Source organism: Culex pipiens, chromosome 1 (genome assembly GCF_016801865.2).
Source record: "Culex pipiens pallens isolate TS chromosome 1, TS_CPP_V2, whole genome shotgun sequence".
Lineage (NCBI taxonomy): Eukaryota > Metazoa > Arthropoda > Insecta > Diptera > Culicidae > Culex > Culex pipiens.
The window spans coordinates 47,100,264-47,121,732 of NC_068937.1; the positions used below are offsets into that span (position 1 = coordinate 47,100,264).

Below are 21,469 nucleotides of genomic sequence, written 5' to 3' on the forward strand. Positions count from 1 at the left end.
TCGTCCGGCTGCCGTTTCACCGAGACGTTCCCCCCAAAAGCTGAAGAGTGCTGAAATTTAACAACCCAGCAAAATTATGAAAATCAAATAATAAACGAGTGCCTCGCAGGCACTATCAGTCCTGCTTCCTCCCAGAATAGTCTATTTCTACACATTTTTACTCATTTCGTTTAAATTTTCCCTCCGTCTCGTTACAGAACGTCCCCCAGCCGGAAGTGGTGCGCCCCCTCCCGGGTGGAAAATGCTGCGCCATCATCAGCGTCTTCATCGGAGAAGAGCCGACATTACCATAACAGTGATTTATTCGATCGCTCGATGGCCGGTGAAAACTGGCAACACTGCGGTGCTAGCTGCCCCAGCGGTCGTCGGCGACTAATGGCCCAAGTGATTAGCCGTAATTGGGAGCAAAATTGAGCGGAGTGTGTCTGCAGAGGGGTTATGTTTGGGTTTTAAGAACGGGGAGAGAAGAAGGGAAGGAGAAGGAGTCCCGAGGGTCATCCCCAATGATGACTACGAATGCAACTGATTACTACTGGGAACTGTCGCAACTGATTAGGCTTAGCAACTTTAGCTACTACAATGTGTCGGCTGGTGAAACGTCGGTGACGTTGGACGTGGTCAACTGCTGCACCACCGAACCGAACTTCTCGCGGTACCTGGAAGCCTTGCCCAACGACCGGGCTGGGCTGTTGGCGTTTTTGTTCCTGTTTTCGTTTGCGACCGTGTTTGGCAACTCGCTGGTCATCCTGGCCGTCATCCGGGAGCGGTACCTGCACACGGCCACCAACTACTTCGTGACCAGCCTGGCCGTGGCCGACTGCCTGGTGGGACTGGTGGTGATGCCGTTCTCCGCCCTGTACGAAGTGCTGGACAACACGTGGTTCTTTGGCGAGGACTGGTGCGACATCTGGCGGTCACTGGACGTACTGTTCAGTACGGCGTCCATCCTGAACCTGTGCGTCATTTCGCTGGATCGGTACTGGGCCATCACGGACCCGTTTTCGTACCCGATGAAGATGACCCGGCGGAAGGCCGCGGCTCTCATCGCCGCCGTCTGGATCTGTTCCAGCGCCATCAGCTTCCCGGCAATCGTTTGGTGGCGGGCCGCCCGGGAAGGCGACATGCCAGCGTTCAAGTGCACGTTTACCGAACACCTCGGCTACCTGGTGTTCTCTTCCACCATATCGTTCTATCTTCCACTGCTGGTGATGGTGTTCACCTACTGCCGGATCTACCGGGCGGCGGCCATCCAAACGCGCTCGCTCAAACTCGGCACCAAGCAGGTCCTCATGGCGTCCGGTGAGCTCCAGCTAACGCTGCGGATACACCGCGGCGGAACGACCCGGGAACGGCCAAACCACCACCGAGAACCACCCCAGCACCACCTTCAGCCATCCAACCAGCAGGACCACCAACAGCACACGGCAAACTCCACCCCGGAAGAACCGGACGAGGAACCGCTGTCCGCGCTCCAAAACAACGGACTCGGCGGACCGCGCCATCGAACCCACATGGGCAAGAACTTCTCCCTCTCGCGGAAGTTGGCCAAATTCGCCAAGGAAAAGAAGGCGGCCAAAACGCTCGGCATCGTGATGGGGGTCTTTATCGTGTGTTGGTTGCCGTTCTTCGTGGTGAACCTGCTGTCCGGGTTCTGTATACAGTGCATCGCCCACGAGGAGATCGTTTCGGCGGTCGTGACGTGGCTCGGGTGGATCAACTCCAGCATGAACCCGGTCATCTACGCGTGCTGGAGCAGGGACTTTCGGAGGTGAGTACGGCTTATAATGGCAAATAATAGTAGAAGTGCTTTTTTAAGATAAATGAGAAATTTTGCTTATAATTTTGAATCGAATCTTGAGAAAGTAGAAACTACTTTCAAGCTATCAAAGATTCACAAGTAACAGACATCCAAGCTTCAGTATTCCATATTCTAGTAATTTACATACACAGTTGAGTGGTCCAAATCCTGGTACCCCTGATACCAAAGATTGACCAACAATTTGTTTTTGATTCCAAATTTGAACTCATAATGGCCACGGGAACCCCTACTTCCAAGCACGTGAAGTTTGTATGGAAACAATCATCATAATGTATGGAGAAAAGCAACAGTCTTAGTTTTTGGCTTCCCGAGGAAGGCGAAATAATTGCCTGGGCTGCTCATGGAATTAATTCCATAACATATAAAAAGAATTAAAAGCCTTTTTCCTACCACAATTTAGCACAAAAAGAATTTGAAAATCAAAGCAAGTTGTCGTGCTTGCATTTTGGGCCAAATTGAGTTAAGAACGCAATTTTGTGCAGCTCACAATGCCTCACCTTTTGACCTTCACAGATCCCCAAAATTCGATATCAATCCTGAGATATTCAATAAAAACCAAAAAAGCTCCGCGGATTTTTGTCACTTTTCATATGAAAGAAGTTTCAATCTTGTCGTGCTATCTTGTCACTCCCTGAAGAATTAGGTAAGTGCGACAATTGGCCAAAGGGATTTCAGGTCAGGATTCGTTTGACGCACGTACAAGTGAGACTACCGTAAACATTTTAAATTATAACTTGGGACTCCGGCAACCAAATACAACCAAACATCGTGGCAATGCACAGAATGGTCAACCAAACAAAACGTGTTTTTTATTGTTTACATTGCGTGCTCTAGTTTTTTGTTTATTCAAGGTCAAACATTAAAACGCGTTTTTCTCGGAACGTCGAAATGACGGGTGCGCTCCTTGACCCATTCGCCTGATCTGAAATCACCCAACTTCACGCGAAACTTACTCGAGGAGGCCGTGTAGAATTTCCCATTAACGCCTGAAATAGTGGAGCATCAACAATTTTCGTCAAAGTTCTCGTCCCATATCCTTGCAGAATTTGAAATCTTAAAAATTGTGTAAATTTTAATGGTAATAATATAAAAAAATAATATAAAAAAAATACCTTAAACCTCTACAACCCAACCCCGCCTTTGAACGGGCTTCGATTTAAAAAATCGCCAAAAATCAATTTTTCAACCAATTTTTGATCTTTAAAAATAATTGGAAAGAAGAACTCTTCAAATTTTAGGATTGAAAGTTTTAATTGTTTTAGGTGACTTTGCCAATGTTTGTTTATAAAAATGTTTTTTTTTCATGGGTCAACTTTGGCTGTGTTTTTTGTTAACATCTTCTATCTATATATTTAAAAAATTTCGACGGTTTTGTTCGAACGCGAATCAGTTCAATACGGAGCAGCGGATCGAGGTGCTTTTTGTTGCGTTGGGTTCGTATAAGGCCAAGGAAGGTTCTTACGCTAACTAATTGACACTTTGGCCACTCTGGAACCGATTCCGGAGCATCGGCAAATTGTATGGAGAGATTTACGTAAAATCAAATTTTGATCACAGGAGGCTGAATAAGCAAAATAGAAGCGAATCAGTTCAAAACGGAGCGTCAGATCGCGGTGCTCTTTGTTGCGTTTGGTTCATATAAGCCCAAGGAAGGTTTATACGCTAATTAATTGACACTTTGTCCACTCTGGAACCGAATCCTTAGCATTTGCAGATTGTATGGGACCATTTACGTAAACTCAAATTTTGATCACAGGAGGCTGAATAAGCAAACAAGCTATACGTCAACAAACGAAAAAAAGACAGAACGAAGTTTGTCGGGTAAGGCTTGTTTCCTATATTTTAAGTAAAAAGAAGTATGCAGTAATTTTTGTAGTGTCCCAGACTATGCCTCTACATATTTTTTTACAATTTAAATGATAATGATGCCATTCTATAGCACAAAATGTGAAAAACAGGCAAAAAAGCAAACGTAAGCTTAACAAGATAAATGCAAATTAAAATACTAAAAATGAAACAAGAAAAACTTAAAACAAGAGAAGTACAGTTTTTCGCAGGACAAAAGTTGCTCAAAATGACCACCTGAACACGCAGAAAAATAAAAATCTTCGAAAAAAAATTTGGGCAGACTGAAAAATTGTCAAAACACTGAAAAGTGGTGATGTAATGTCATGTAATTAAATGATACCTTTTTTATTGTGTAGTGTACGTGGAAGTTGCGTAATTCATGAAATTTTGCAATGGCAGTGAAGTTTCGTAAATATCGTGAAATGTCGTAAAATTCAAAATAATCTATTGTCAAAATCCATCTCAGTGTATTTAAACCTTGGCTTTTCAATTAATTTGAAACAGTTTTAAAATAAATTGCATAGCTAATTTAGAACACAGTTTTAAAATATTGTTCACTACAATGCACAGTGGGAAAAAAGGGCCCAAAAAATTACCGCAACATGATTTCACGCAAACCATCGATTGCTATACACCAAAAGCTTCGTTTTTGCACCAGGAACAATAATCCGATGAAAAATCGCACTGCACGGACCGGTGGCCGGAGTACAGGCCACCGGAAGATCCGGATTTTTGAAAAAGTGTCAGATTTATCCAATTGTGAACTGATTAGCTCTCTTTTACCATGAATAGGCATGCAAAACAATCCTAGAATAATATTAAATACCATAGAACCCATCGGAACCGGTTCCATGGATCTCCGGTGGCCACATCCGGAACCGCATTAGGAAACAGCGTAAACCAGTCATGCGACGTATCAAACTTCTTGATTTTGGATGGAGAGTATCCTTAAAATGTATTTTTGCCTCTGGTGACCGGTTCCCTGGTTCTCCGGTGGCCACATCCGAAGATCATATTTGGCAAATTCCTGAAACCACTCTTGCGACATATCAAACTTCATGTTTTTAAGAGAGGAGTGTATAACTCATGTCCCCATCCAAAATCAAGAAGTTTGATTCGTCGCATGACTAGTTTACGCTGTTTCCTAATGCGGTTCCGGATGTGGCCACCGGAGATCGGTGGAACCGGTTCCGATGGGTCCTATGGTATTTAATATTATTCTAGGATTGTTTTGCATGACTATTCATGGTAGATGAAAGCTTATCAGTTCACAATTGGATAAATCTGACACTTTTTCCAAAAATCCGGATCTTCCGGTGGCCTGTACTCCGGCCACCGGTCCGTGCAGTGCGATTTTTCATCGGATTATTGTTCCTGGTGCAAAAACCAAGCTTTTGGTGTATAGCAATCGATGGTTTGCGCGAAATCATGTTGCGGTAATTTTTTGGGCCCTTTTTTCCCACTGTGCAATGTTTTCCAAAATGCAGAATTGATTGTAAATTTCCAGTGAAAATAGCTTTGATTGTACATGCTAATGATCCAAGATTAAGAAAAGAATGTGGAAGAATGTTATCTAAACTTCAATGACAGAAGAAGAATTTAGCTATTTTATTTTCAAATCTCTATGAATTGTACAACTATAACCATGAGCAAATCAGGAAAACAAAATTTCAGGAATGAACAACCATGGACACAATTTTGAAAAATCGTAAAAGGGGAATATTTTAATCAAAATTAAACTTTAAGTGGCTATATCTTGAAAAGTTAAGAAAACTGTGCAATTTATCAAAAAATCTGTTAAGTACTTTTCGATTGCAATTTTACACGTTAAAAACTGAAGTAAAATGAATCTATTTTTTCCAAAAAGCACATAACTTGGCGGCAAATTTGTTGTCCATACTATGGTTCGCATGGCTAAAAAATACGGTTTTTGTCCCCTAAAACATGTCAACAAATAATGATGTATTAATGAATATAGAAAAAAAGTTACTTAATCCAATTTTAGGTGGTTGGTGCCTTCCTCACATTCATAAAGTGAATACACTACACAGCCTCAAAAAAGTGTATAAATAACTCTTACTTTATCGAAATATCTGAGATCCGGCCTAAAAAAAGTGTCATAAAAACACTAAAGTACTTATAACTTATGATATGGTTGTCAGATTTTCAATGTTTTGGACTCTTTGGAAAGATCTCTTGATTACCAATCCAAAGATAGGTCGCATAGTAGATCCGGCAACGTTTTCATCAAAATATGTCAGATCCGGCCTCTAAAAAGTATATAAATAACACTTAAGCGGTTAGAACATTTGATAGGATTGTCAGACCTTCAACGATTTGGGCTCATTGGAAAGGTCTTTTGAGTACCTTTCTAAAAATGTATAGCATGACGAGTTGCCTTACAAAAAACACCCTTTTTACAATCTTCCGAAGTTTAGTTAAAATCGTTTTTTTTAAGCATAACTTTTGAAGTACATTTCTCAACTTCGTAATATTAACTAGGATCTTGTACGACCCCAGGACGATTCGAATGACACCAAAACGGTTCAAATCTGTTCAGCCAGTCCGGAGATAATCGTGTGCATATTTTTTTCGGTTCACGGACTCTGGAATCTGGAATCTGAAAGTAATCAAGTTAGAAACTTGACGTATCGTTTGGAAAATTTTAAAATCTACGGTAAGTTGACATTTTCATATCTAAGGAAAACAAACAACTGCAAAGCATTGTATATAAGCCCAGCAAGCTATCTATGTTTATTGTAGATGACGACCGTGAGTTATGTACTATTCTAATTAACTTATCTATTTTACTTTACCCAAGTAGCAAGAAAAACATCGCTCTTTATTTTTTTGTTGAACAATTGCTGCATAAGTGTTTTTATTCGCTAATTTTTGAACAAGTGTCAAAAAATTTGGTCAATTGTTCACATTTTGATCAAAAAACCATTGTTCAACATGGCTGTGTAACACAAATGCCAAATCTACGGATTACGAATAGTTCATTTTGAAGTTTATTCTGACCTCATTGAAACATTATTGTAGAACTCGCAAAGCAAAACCACATTTGCAGACATGATGTTTCATTTCAGTGTGCTAAACGTGATAACATAGTAGATTTGTCCTTTGGATTCGGCTGGGATTTCTCGTAAACAAGTTGTTTATGTGAAGTTCGCGTTCGTGTTCTAAAATTCGAGCAAGGACATGTTGACGAAACAAGCAAGGATAGTTCTAAAAATAGAAACAGCTTATGTTCGAAAGAAGTTTTGGCAAACTGTTAGTGAACTTGGTAAAACCTAGATGACCGCAGACTTCTTATTGACGTTTAGGCCTGCTCATCCATCATCACCCCTCGTGGAAAGAAGCAGACGCGCGCCCGGACTTGACATTTGGAGTGATCTTGGGTTCGATACTTGCCCTGAGCAATCTTCATCAAAAAGGAAAACTGAAAATGCAGCACCGGGAACCAGCAGCAGTAGTAGAGTAGTAGCAGCAAGCGATGTTAATTAGCACTCAAACATAATTGAAAAAAAAATCCCCAAAGGCATAACTAGGAAACTGAATCATTTTTTATGGTTGATATTTTTGTATTATCCATCATTCATATTATTATCATTCATAAATGGCGTATCCCTGTCCAAACTAATAAATTACAAAAAACTAGTAGTTAAAGTATCGTAAAGCGACATTACTCACAAATAAAGGATTAAATTAAGAAAAAAAAAAACTTTTGATCGAACACCTTGGACGTATTTTATGAAAAGCCTGTTTAACATTCTTGTCTGCCACGATATGTTCTTGAACGGTTATAAAAACGTTTGCCTAACTCCCTCCTGAATCTGAATGTTGTTAAACGGTTCAAACGACGTTATCCAACCCGGTTCAGAATCTTATAGTCAAGAGTTCTTATGACATGTTCAACAAACGTTCTCTATGCAAGTAGGACGTGCGCTGGTAAAACTTAATTAAACCACGCACATTTCTAACAAGTTAAGAGATGTTCAACAACAGAAAAACGTGCGCTTTTTCCAGCGTTCAAGAGTTCTCAGGGACGTTGGGAAAACATAGTAAATGAGTTCAACAACAAGTTCGGAAATCTTTTGGCGAACAAAGTGTGCTACTTGGGATACTTAACTATTCTAAGCTAAGTGATTGTAGAAAGGCCATGATGACAATTTGAAATTAATATTTTGTGTCAAAGGGTTTTATTTTGTATCTTGATCTTTTAATAACTTTTCCACTCTTTTGTTTTTTTTTATTCTAAATACAAATTTTTGGCTTTATAAAAGTAGATTTTAGATACTGTGAAATTCCAATATTTTGTAATTGGGATTCCGCGAAATTTGAATTGTTTTACCTCGAAACATCACAAGCCCTAACAATAAGATTTCAAAAATATCAAATTGATAATTTATCAATAGGTTGTTCCTGTTATGTAAAATCATAACCAAAATCAAAGTACTGTGATCACTCTTCTTTTATTACTTGCTCCAGGATAGAGAAGCTCATTATTTGTGATTACATCCTGGATGTTAAATTAGGTGGCTAGCATCGAATTTTCTGGCGTGGGCTTTTTTCCTCTCAATTTCCTGATGTACACCAAGTGGGCGGAAAGGTGAATTAAATCATAATTAGGGGAAGAGCACCTAATTTCGACACATCGGCACTATGCACAATATTTCATTTAAAGTGATAATCGGTTAATTTAAGATGTAAATATGGTCAAAATGCTAACATTCTGTTACACTATTCATTTAAATTTTTAAGAGAGCAGAAATGAAATGCCAATGAGTCGATAGTAGATGAGAAACAGGAATAGGGTCCCCTGCTTTGGGATATAATTAGAGCTATTTTTCTACCGGGGTCTATCTTACTACACGATATCCTGGGCTATTTACGTTGAAGTAATAATTTGTTGATTTCATGCAATCTGGTCGTAACTTGAACTTTTCTCGCTTTCAACTCAATGTTTTATCGAGATTTAAAATTAGGAAAAATGAAAGTTATACTTTTTTATAAGTCCAATTAAGTTTATGCTTGAGCATGACCTTTGATTCTGCATATCGGTAAGATTCAGTTTGATTACAAAATGTATTGATTTTTTTCAATATTCTTGAGAGTTTCTCCCCTGTCTCACAGTCAGGCTCAGGAAAAATAAAACCTAACCCCAAAAAGTCCTCCATGGACCACACGCTTTCGCCGCCAGATCTTCACCGGGAACCGCACATTTTCGATGACAACGAGGCCATTTAGCATTCGTCACGATGACGGGCATCACGTCACGACGTTGTCCGGATGCCATACGTCATTCACAAAGGGGATAGAACAAAAAGGGGGTTAACCGTCGCACTCTTGTAGTTGAGGCATTTTGGGTTAAAGATGCTCGCGACGCGAAATGTCAAAACTCTCGCAAAGGTCAAGGATAGCGCACGTTGCCCACACGTGGTGCCAAACCCACAAACATTGGAATTCACGACGGCACATTCCAGACGGATTCTCACCGCACTAGTGTGACGTGACTTCCAACGCAAATGTGGCCAAACTTGGTGCCTGGGAGGCAGTAGGTACCTTCTGACAGTTGCGGTGAAACGGAAATGAGTTAACGGTGGTGATGGAGCAGCAAGAAGAAGAAGGTGTATTGATGTCCGACCAGAACCAAGTGAACCGAATCACGGAACTCCGGTAATCCTTGGTTACTTCGCCCCCCTCGTTCCTCTTCATGCCACGGGGCTCGATTGTGGGAAGAAAGAGTGAGGTTAGGATTGCGGAACGGACATATTGGGATTGTCGATGACGTTTGATTGGATTTCTGTGGTTTAGCACGGAAGGAGAAAGAAGAAGAAGAAGATGCCCGTTTTAGGTGGCTATCATCATTCTTCATCCGGTGACAGGTATTTCCGGAAGGGAGTTGTTCGTTGGATTGCCGGAGGGAAGGATGAAGAATAAATGGGGGTGAGAGTTGGGAGAAATAGCTTCCATTGTGTTGCTGCTGGGTGAAGAGATGCCGAAGACAAAGAAGCTTTGATTAGATCAATTTTGCTTAATATTCTGGAAGAAAGGATCGGCACGATTGTGGGTGATGGGAAGCTTTTGTTTCGCATTTATTTTCGGGTTTTTGTATATCGATCATGAAAATCCTTTAATATTAAAGGTAACAAAGATGATACAGAAATTCAGATTTTTTTTACTAGATAACCTTTCTTGTTTCATGAAATTACGCTAGTAACTCTAAAGTTTCACTTTTAAACTTGCATCATTCATCTTTCATCTTTCAACTCTCAATTCTTAATTCTTAATTCTCAATTCTCAATTCTCAATGCTCAATTCTCAAATCTCAATTCTCAATTCTCAACTCTCAATTCTCAATTCTCAATTCTCAATTCTCAATTCTCAATTCTCAATTCTCAATACTCAATTCTCAATTCTCAATTCTCAATTCTCAATTCTCAATTCTCAATTCTCAATTCTCAATTCTCAATTCTCAATTCTCAATTCTCAATTCTCAATTCTCAATTCTCAATTCTCAATTCTCAATTCTCAATTCTCAATTCTCAATTCTCAATTCTCAATTCTCATCTCTCAACTCTTAACTCGACTCTTGACTTTTGACTCTTGACTCTTGACTCTTGACCAGGCCTGCCCAACGTCCGGCCCGTGAAGCCATTTCATCCGGCCCGCGACGGATTTTTAAAATATTTCTATGACCTAAGGGCCGGTCTGTTCATGAAGTATTAAATAAATAAAATTATTGTCTGAATTAAAAAAAATAAGCTTGAGATCAAATTTTAACATATTATAAGAACATTCTTCATGTTTGAATTTAATTCTTACAATTTTTATATTGATATTTTTTAACTGAAAAAATTGTGCAAGAAAACAAAATTATCCATTTCGTAAAATTGTTAAATTTATGAAAAAACTTGGATTGTTTTCTTAAAATTTACAAAAAGAGACGAAATGTTATTTCTTTCAGTTTTGACTGTGTTAACTGCAATTTGAAGTTTTTTTTTTCTAATTTCTTTTTTTTTAAATGAATAAGGCCGTTGCAAATGTTTTTTGAAGTTTATGTCCCTCGACTCTGATCGGGATCGAGGAAGGGGGCAAAAAAATAAAAAAAATATAAAAATTGAAATAACAAGCCATGGTCTCAACATTTGAATGAAAAAAGGTTTTGAAAGTGCATTTTACACCTGCCCAGTTGTTTTGCAATCATTAGTTTTCAAAATATCCACGTACTGAAGAATTTTTTTTTCTCCGAAAAAAAAACTTTTTGCGGTGCTAAACATTCAAATTCTACAAAAATTTAAATATTTTTGATCGATTCCAGACATGCTAAATATGATTTTAAACGCAGGAAAATTCATTTCTAATTGTTTTCTGTTGGTTAGAATTCTATTTCCTTTAAAATTTTGATGTTTTTGAAAACTTTTTTCTTTGCCCCCTGATTTTTCGAACCGATTTTGAAGAGGGGGGGGGGGGGCAACATAAACTTTAAAAAATATTTGCAACGGCCTAAGTAAGCCAAACTAATGTATTTTTCCAGAACAACATTTTAGTGATAAAGTTTAAAAAAAAGCTTAAAAATTTAAAAATCAAATTATTCATACTGAAAATAGATCGATGGATCATTGAAATTTTAATGTTTAAAAAAAAATATCATGCTATTTAATTGCAATCGTCAAAAACAATATCTTTACAATTTTAAACAAGTAAAAATTAAAATAAGTCAAATAAACACATTTTTGAATGTTATATTTGTTTTTTATTTTTAAAATCAAGGTATCATATTTGCAACACTAGTTCTTTTATGTATTTGCTTTAAAAGAACCCAATCATAAGAAAATTGAAAAAATGTGTTTACTTTTTCAACTTTTATCAAATATCAATTCCGGCCCGCCACTGCTTCAGAAAAATCATATCTGGCCCGCAGGGCCAAAAGGTTGGGCACCCCTGCTTTTGACCCTTGACTCTTGACTCTTGACTCTTGACTCTTGACTCTTGATTCTTGACTCTTGACTCTTGACTCTTGACTCTTGACTCTTGACTCTTGACTCTTGACTCTTGACTCTTGACTCTTGACTCTTGACTCTTGACTCTTGACTCTTGACTCTTGACTCTTGACTCTTGACTCTTTACTAAAATTACAATTAATTGAAAGAAGTTAAATCGGTTGTCAAATCATTGTTTAACATTTATTTAACTTTCAATTATTTAATAGCTTTTTAATCTTTTTTCAGGTTTTGAAGGAAAAAAAATACTTCAGATATTTAAATTGTCCTCAGAACACGAACAACTGTTTTCTCCGACAACAATCTCATAAATGTTTGCTTCGGCAAAACCAAATAAAAAACTAACCTCAAAACATAACATCCCCACCGGAAACACGACCACACACATCCGGTTGTGGAATGTCAGTGTCGTCATGCCGCGCCACAATCTGGTGGTGGTGAAAAACGTCCCGGCAAATAAATGACACAATTCTTGCTGGCGGGGAATTTGCTTTTTTAGACTACTCTGCGAATTATTTCGTTGTTTGGGTTTGTTTTTCCATTTTTTGTTTACTCACGCCCACCGCAAAACTGCGCCTCCAGTTGTGGGGGGTTTTCCTCGAAGTGGGTAAGAATTTTTAGCGGAGATGAACCTATTTGCGCCCTATTGTACCTATTTTGTATCTAAAGAAAAAATGCCTTTTTTTGTTTTCTATGCAAAATACATGAGTTTTATGTCCAAAATAGGTCCATTCACCCTCCGCAAGCCAACAATACCTTTGGGAATTTGCCCGCCGCCGCCGGTGGAAAGAGGCACGTGCACGTTTACTCAGTCTCACGTGACGACGGCGTCGCCACTGGCGCTGGAATGACAAATGATCTGTCAGCTTGAGTAGCGCGCGGGGTCGGGAATTAAATTTTGGGTGGTGAAATTTTGGCCGCCGGAGATTTATTCCGCTTTGATGCCCAGAGGATAAATCAGCACAATTTTAGATTTCTTTATTATAAAATAAAACTTGAAGGCAGACGGTTGGGTGGGAATTTTTGTATTTAGATTTTTTAACATGCAATGTATTGGCAGATGTTAAACTTTTCCTTATAAAAACAGAGTTCATTTTTTTCCAAGAAAAAAAATTCATCGATCATTGGGCTTATCCTTTGAATTGCCTAAAAATTTAATATCACTTAATCCATCCAAATTTCTAACCTATATCTGTCGTGGCTGAAACCTACATTTATCAAAACTCCAGACAATGCTGTATTCGACATAAACCACCCCCTTTGAAATACTTACCAGAAAATTCAATTCAATTTCCAGCGTCAAACTCCAGCTGCGGGCAGCACAGTCCTAAGTCTGTCTGCTCTGCTACTTTGGCAGCTGTCTCAAGTATAATAACTTTAACGAACTTTTTTTCCCCTGCAGTTTCATCTTTCACCAAATGGACTTATCCCACGAAGACTTGTGAGAAACTCAAACTCAACTAACAGGACTAAGGGACAGGATAAGAAATCCGACTGAGCAATCGCAAATGAATAAGCAATGAATAAGCTTTGACAAGAAAAAAAATGCGTTTCCAACGGAATTTTCGCCCTAAATTGTTCTGTTTTCCCCTCTAAACCTTGAAAATTTGCCTCCACCCGCCGAAGGGAGTATCATTTGACGATGTGGCCAGCCACGCGAGCCCGGTGACATTCTCTAAATGGATAGACGTGATGATGAGCTGGCTCATTTTTTAAGACTGTAATTTTTCTCTTTCAAACATGGAAGACGCGGGAAACTCAATGGTTTCAAAACTAGGTTAATTTTTTAATCAGACTCAATTTTTTTTTTCATTTTTGTACTCGATTTCTCTCCAAGAATCTGTCACGCTCTGGAAACCACTGGTATTAGCGCGGTCAACATTGTTTACTCACACTTTTTGACAAGAAGTTTTTTGTAGGAACAAACAATCCTCTTATTGAGGAGAAAATCGTGACGTCAGAAATGAACTCAAATCACTCAAAGTTCATTTTGTGAGTGACTTTAACAGTTTAGAATAGTTTGACAGCTACATTGTCCCCAGTTTTCTGTGTGAGAGAAAAGGAAGCGAATACTTTATGAAAATCATACCTGTCAAAATTCCTAGCCTCAAAATTTTGTCGCGAGTTGCTTTTCTCCTCTATAGACAAGGAAACCGGGCCGTGGGTGCCTTTTGAGTGGTTTGACAGCTGTCGTTGCCTTTGGCTAAGCATTTGTATAGAGGAGAAAATCGTGACGTCAGAAATGAACTCAAATCACTCAAAGTTCCTTTTGTGAGTGACTTTAACATTTTGGCCTAGTTTGACAGCTACATTGTCCCCAGTTTTTCTGTGGGAGAGAAAAGGATGCGAATACTTTAAGAAAATTATACCTGTCAAAATTTCTAGCCTCAAAATGTTGTGAATACAAAGAGACGAGTTGTTCCTTTTAATTCCGCTATATATTTTTAATATCTTGACAGATACGTATTTCGTCTACTACTTGCAGACTTCATCAGTGTTCTGTTCTCGACTGAAGGTTCATCGCTGGTGTATCCGTATTTGTAGTTACTGTAGGTACTACCTCCTCGTTCTTCTTTTGTGCCTGTATAGGTAACAGCTTAAACAGCCACGTTGAGCCGTTACCTGAATCCTTGTTGAGTAAACGTTTGTTGCCTGCCTTGAAGATTTCCAAACTTTCGGCGACAGCCAGCTTCGATGGGTTTGTGATGTGTCTTAAGATGACCGCGTCGCTAGTTGTGATGTTATGTTTTTCCTCGATGATGTGTTCGGTTACTGCTGACTTGAAATGGGGGACAAATCCTTTCCGTATTTCCTCCTTGGCAATTCTGACATATGTGTTTATATGCTCATCCAACCTGGTTTGCAGCAATCTCTTAGTTTGTCCAATGTAGCTCATATCACAGTGGCCGCAGGATACCTCGTAGATGCCGGGTTTGCCTAAAGTCGGTATGGGGTCTTTCGTTGAACCTAAGATGGATTCCAACTGGCTGTTTCTACTGCTGAACACTAAATCGATGCCAAATTTAGCCAGTTTTTGTCGTAATGGGCGTGTTATCCTGTAGTCGAATTCTACTGCTGCTCTTCGTAGTGGCTCTACTGATGGCGTAAGGGTTGTGAGTGAGGTTCTGTGGAGTTTTCTTTCCTTCTTATCGATGATTGCTTGGATAGTTGTTCTGCTGTAACCGTTGATTTCCGCTGTTTCAAATATGTACTCCAATTCTTTCTGTTTTCCTGCTTCGCTGAGGGGTAAAGTTGTCATCCTATGTATGAAATAATGATATGCTGCCATCTTATGTTGGAATGAATGGTTTGACGTGGCTGGGATTGTTCTTCTGGTGTTTGTTGGCTTCCTGTAGATCTCGAAAGAAAACGAAGATGGGCAACCTGGTTCTCTTAAGATCAGGATGTCTAAGAAAGGTAACTTTCCTTCGACTTCCATTTCGTAAGTGAACTTGATGCTCCTGCGTGCACTGTTTATGGTGTCCAGTACCGTTGTTAGTGAATCCTTTTTGATGATGCAGAAGACGTCATCTACGTATCTCCACCAACGTTCTGGTAGTAGGTTTTTGGTTTGTAGTTCGTGTTCCAAAGCTGCCATATAAACATCGCTCAGGAACGGTGACAGTGGGTTACCCATCGATGCTCCCATCTTCTGTTGATAGATGCAATCCCTGAACTGGAAGTAGCTCTGTTCCATGCATAATTTGACGAATGTTATATACTGGATCGTTTTTTGTCTCCATGGTTCTCCCTCGTATTGTGATTGCAGCCAATCCCGTAAAATTCCTATTGCGTTGTTTACTGGTATGCTTGGGAACAATGCTGTTACGTCGAAGGAAACCATTATTTCATCCTCAGCTATCGGTCCCGACTCTAAGAGCTCCTTTGTGAACACCTGCGAACTGATGATCGAACGGCTCGGGAAGGGTTTCGGCATACTCTTGAATTCCTCGACAAGCCACTTTGCGATCCGACTGGTTGGGGCATCCACTGCTGAAATGATTTCTCGCATCTCGTTGCCTGGTTTATGCACTTTAGGTAGTGCTTTAATCCTTGGTAGAGTTGGGTTCGGTACTCTCAACGATTTTGCAGTTTTCCCAACCGATTTCAAAAAGCCTGCACATTCTTTGATGGTGTTCTCTACTTTGTTGACCATATCTTTTAGCTGGTATCCTCGTTGTAGTGAATATTTTTCCCTGTTTCCGAGTTTCTCAAGAAGTTCCTTGTCGTATTCGTCCCGGTCCATGATTACTACCCGGTTTCCCTTGTCCGCTTTTAGGTAGTACACGGGTTTCTCCTTGAGTTCCTTTACTACTCGTACTTCGGCGTTGTCCTGGTGTTTTGTTGTTGCTTCTCGTATTAATTTGGATACCGTCATCCTGACGCTGTTGATTTGTGCTGGAAGGAGCGGTGGAGGTTTTGTCTGTTTTTCGTCGATGCTTTTAGCATTGATAACAGTTTCGATGTCGATAACAATGTTTTCCAGGTTTGGTTTTGATGATACCGCGTACTTAAGACCTTTGTTGAGTAAAGTTAACTGTTCGCTTTTAGGTAGTACACGGGTTTCTCCTTGAGTTCCTTTACTACTCGTACTTCGGCGTTGTCCTGGTGTTTTGTTGTTGCTTCTCGTATTAATTTGGATACCGTCATCCTGACGCTGTTGATTTGTGCTGGAAGGAGCGGTGGAGGTTTTGTCTGTTTTTCGTCGATGCTTTTAGCATTGATAACAGTTTCGATGTCGATAACAATGTTTTCCAGGTTTGGTTTTGATGATACCGCGTACTTAAGACCTTTGTTGAGTAAAGTTAACTGTTCTTCTGAAAAAGTTTCAGAAGAACGATTAACAACGAACTCTTCTAAGGGTTTAACTACTGGTTTTGTTGTTGGGGCAATGTGGGAAATCAGTTGTCGGAATTTGTTGTCCAGTATCTTGCGTTTCCTTTCCGATTCGCACTTCTCGGCTACCTTCACTTTCGTCAAAAAGGCTTCGAACTCGATGGGGAATTCTTTGGCTAGTTTCAGATGGAGTGAATAGCATTCGAGAGTTTTTATACTCAGTCTACCGTAGAGTTTTTTGATGCTCTCTTTGACAAGCTCTAACTCCACCCTCCGGATGATCTTGCTGTCCGTATGACCCTTCGTCCTAATCCTGTGGCTAGTTGGTGTAACTCGGTGTTCGACGCATTTTTTCAAGAAGGCGATGTCTTTGTGGATACCTGCGATGATTTTCTTCAGTCCGATGAACTTGTTGTGCTCCGAAGGCTTGGTTGCCATGGTAATTGTGGTTTGGTTGAGCGTTTTAGCAGAATGCATTACTGTGAATACAAAGAGACGAGTTGTTCCTTTTAATTCCGCTATATATTTTTAATATCTTGACAGATACGTATTTCGTCTACTACTTGCAGACTTCATCAGTGTTCTGTTCTCGACTGAAGGTTCATCGCTGGTGTATCCGTATTTGTAGTTACTGTAGGTACTACCTCCTCGTTCTTCTTTTGTGCCTGTATAGGTAACAGCTTAAACAGCCACGTTGAGCCGTTACCTGAATCCTTGTTGAGTAAACGTTTGTTGCCTGCGAGAAATCATTTCAGCAGTGGATGCCCCAACCAGTCGGATCGCAAAGTGGCTTGTCGAGGAATTCAAGAGTATGCCGAAACCCTTCCCGAGCCGTTCGATCATCAGTTCGCAGGTGTTCACAAAGGAGCTCTTAGAGTCGGGACCGATAGCTGAGGATGAAATAATGGTTTCCTTCGACGTAACAGCATTGTTCCCAAGCATACCAGTAAACAACGCAATAGGAATTTTACGGGATTGGCTGCAATCACAATACGAGGGAGAACCATGGAGACAAAAAACGATCCAGTATATAACATTCGTCAAATTATGCATGGAACAGAGCTACTTCCAGTTCAGGGATTGCATCTATCAACAGAAGATGGGAGCATCGATGGGTAACCCACTGTCACCGTTCCTGAGCGATGTTTATATGGCAGCTTTGGAACACGAACTACAAACCAAAAACCTACTACCAGAACGTTGGTGGAGATACGTAGATGACGTCTTCTGCATCATCAAAAAGGATTCACTAACAACGGTACTGGACACCATAAACAGTGCACGCAGGAGCATCAAGTTCACTTACGAAATGGAAGTCGAAGGAAAGTTACCTTTCTTAGACATCCTGATCTTAAGAGAACCAGGTTGCCCATCTTCGTTTTCTTTCGAGATCTACAGGAAGCCAACAAACACCAGAAGAACAATCCCAGCCACGTCAAACCATTCATTCCAACATAAGATGGCAGCATATCATTATTTCATACATAGGATGACAACTTTACCCCTCAGCGAAGCAGGAAAACAGAAAGAATTGGAGTACATATTTGAAACAGCGGAAATCAACGGTTACAGCAGAACAACTATCCAAGCAATCATCGATAAGAAGGAAAGAAAACTCCACAGAACCTCACTCACAACCCTTACGCCATCAGTAGAGCCACTACGAAGAGCAGCAGTAGAATTCGACTACAGGATAACACGCCCATTACGACAAAAACTGGCTAAATTTGGCATCGATTTAGTGTTCAGCAGTAGAAACAGCCAGTTGGAATCCATCTTAGGTTCAACGAAAGACCCCATACCGACTTTAGGCAAACCCGGCATCTACGAGGTATCCTGCGGCCACTGTGATATGAGCTACATTGGACAAACTAAGAGATTGCTGCAAACCAGGTTGGATGAGCATATAAACACATATGTCAGAATTGCCAAGGAGGAAATACGGAAAGGATTTGTCCCCCATTTCAAGTCAGCAGTAACCGAACACATCATCGAGGAAAAACATAACATCACAACTAGCGACGCGGTCATCTTAAGACACATCACAAACCCATCGAAGCTGGCTTTCGCCGAAAGTTTGGAAATCTTCAAGGCAGGCAACAAACGTTTACTCAACAAGGATTCAGGTAACGGCTCAACGTGGCTGTTTAAGCTGTTACCTATACAGGCACAAAAGAAGAACGAGGAGGTAGTACCTACAGTAACTACAAATACGGATACACCAGCGATGAACCTTCAGTCGAGAACAGAACACTGATGAAGTCTGCAAGTAGTAGACGAAATACGTATCTGTCAAGATATTAAAAATATATAGCGGAATTAAAAGGAACAACTCGTCTCTTTGTATTCACAGTAATGCATTCTGCTAAAACGCTCAACCAAACCACAACTCAAAATGTTGTCGCGAGTTGCTTTTCTCCTCTATTTCAAATTTTGTTCCGGTTGTTCCGTTCCGCGCGGACACAAACACGGCCTAGAGCACGGCCACGGGAACGACCAGTTACAGGCGCCTACACGGCCAGGTACACGAACACGGCCAGAAGTACTGACAATGACACGGGAACCAATACGGAAAATAATTCACGTTTTGACGATTCGCGCAACTGGAAGCAAATTCAAATTAAAAAAAAAATGCCAAGTCTCGGCAACGACACCTGTCAAAAAAGTTCATTGGGATCTCACTTTTTCATGAGAAAAACAATGCCATCTGTCATCTAAAAAGATTTTGAAGCATACGTTTAAAAAAAAAAGTTGGTGCTTTTTCACATTCATCGGGGGTCCAACAAGTCTATAAATAACACTTGAGTGCTTAGGAGACTTATTATACATCAAAAATTTCACAAGAGTTTGGCCTTTTGTATGGGGTTTTTCCCAAAATTGCTCGAGACTTTGAAACCGAGCACGAAAACTAGCTGAATTATCACAAAATCTAGCTATACACCCAGAACTGGGTATCGGCATACGAGAGGATAAAGAGCACGATTCGGTAGTAAAATGGTACTGTGTGCGGACGGGGAGGATAAATCCCGAAATTACCGAGAGTACTTTACTGCCCCTGATCGCATAAATGTCCCATATGCATTTTCGTCACTTTTGAGTTATTGATGCAGTTTCGTTCAAAATCGTATGCTCTTTCCGAAAAGCCTATAACATCCAGTACTTTGTTCTAGAAATCAGGAGGAAATCCCGTTTTTCCATGAAAACTTAACACGTAGCCTTATGTGTGGGACAAACTTCAAATGCGTTTTTCTCAGCTTGCTGTTTTTGCATATGGGACATTTATGCGAACATGGGCAGTTCATCTTCAAAAAAAGTTCATCTATCAAAAAAAAAGTACCGGTACCGAGACTCGAACCCAAGACCTTCGGCATAGTGAACCGTGCCTTTGCCGTATGGGCCACCATGGTTCGGTGACTAAGTGGCGGTCATTTGTCCATATAAGCCACTCAATAGGATGAACTGTTCCAATGAACGAATGAACACGCGAGAGGACTATACTGTCGCAAAATAGCTTTTTCCTCACGTTTCTTTTCGTGAGGACTATTCCCTCGTTCTTTAACTTTGGGTGTAGCTTATCGCATAATGCTTCTATCACTTAGATGTCAAAGTTGTTTGTTTTAATATTACTGACAACTCTTCTGAACATTGAAATTATATAAAATTAAAATTTAGCATAATGTCAGACAAAAAAATATTTTTTAGTGGGGGTTTGTAGAAAAGGTCCCTAAACTGGTATTCAACGCAAAGATAGAGCTTTAGCGTTTTTGGCAAAGTTAAAGGGCAAAAAAAATCACAAACTGTGTCGAAGACGCCTATCTTTGCGTTGAATACCAGTTTTGGGACATTTTTTACAAACCCCCACCAAAAAACAGTTTTTTGTCTGAAACTATGTTAAATTTTGATTTTAGATTATTACAAATGATTCGATAAAGGTGTTTTCAATTAAAAAAAAACATGCTGATTTTTTAAACGTTCTTTGGTTGTAAATTATAATTTATCTGCTGTTACAATCAATGTATCCGTAAAATGAACGCAAAACATCTTAACTATATAAAACGTGCAAGGTTGTTAATCGATAAAATTATCGTCTGACGATAACGATAATGGTTATCGTTAGCATCGGGACGATAACGATAATCTATCGTTATCGTTATTTCGATAATACTACCGGCGATAATCTTATCAACGATAATCGACAATAATTCATTTTTAAAATCATTCTAAAACCGATTAATTCAACATGTTCGTTTGATACCCATATTGCATATAGCATAGCATAGCATAGCATTGGTGTCTACCCCTCGCTGCCACTTCGTTATTGACCAGGACCTTCAAAAAATGCTCCGTGGACCACAGATGAAAAGTAGGAACCAATCATCACCCCTTCGCAAATTTCAAAGGTTCCTATCATGCTGATCAATACCGATGCCGGCCACGACCAGTAGTAAGACACGGGGAAGTGGATGGGAATGTTAGTCCGATACTTGAGTGATGGGACCGCTAAATCGGCTGCGTCTCCGACAAAGTATCACATGAGTTTTGAGGGGTTAGTATGATGGGTATGAGGTCAGGATTCACTATGGTAGGTGATGCGACCATAAGCAATTTGTTTACCCGTTGAAATTTTAAAAATCTTAGGCATCCAACCGAGCAGTAGTGCTACGGGCTGGACTTATCAGTATATTTTTACTGTTTATACGATAACGCAAGTAAATATCGAAATTAGTTAATAAAAGACGCTTTACTCTTCATAAAATGGATAGTTTGATGAGTTAATACTAAAACAACCAGTTGGAATAAATTACTACGATCAACAAATTTAAACGAAAAGAAAAGAGGACACCGCGTAAACGATTGTGATGAAATTAAAACAATAACTTAAACGAACTAAACCGGCGGCGTGCCAACGATGATAAAAGAAGGACTTATGAAAAATAAAATATCAAATAAAAGTCTCCGA

General features: G+C 39.9%; 1 protein-coding gene across 1 annotated transcript in view; it reads left to right on the forward strand.

Moving 5' to 3' along the window:
* Positions 1 to 205: 205 nt before the first annotated feature.
* LOC120428363 (dopamine receptor 2) overlaps positions 206 to 21,469 on the forward strand; it is a 54,842-nt gene continuing 33,578 nt past the window's right edge. Inside the window, exon 1 of the mRNA XM_039593367.2 lies at positions 206 to 1,768. Coding sequence (XP_039449301.1) covers positions 504 to 1,768 — 1,265 coding nt within the window. The 5' untranslated portion in view covers positions 206 to 503. The remainder of the gene's footprint in view (positions 1,769 to 21,469) is intronic.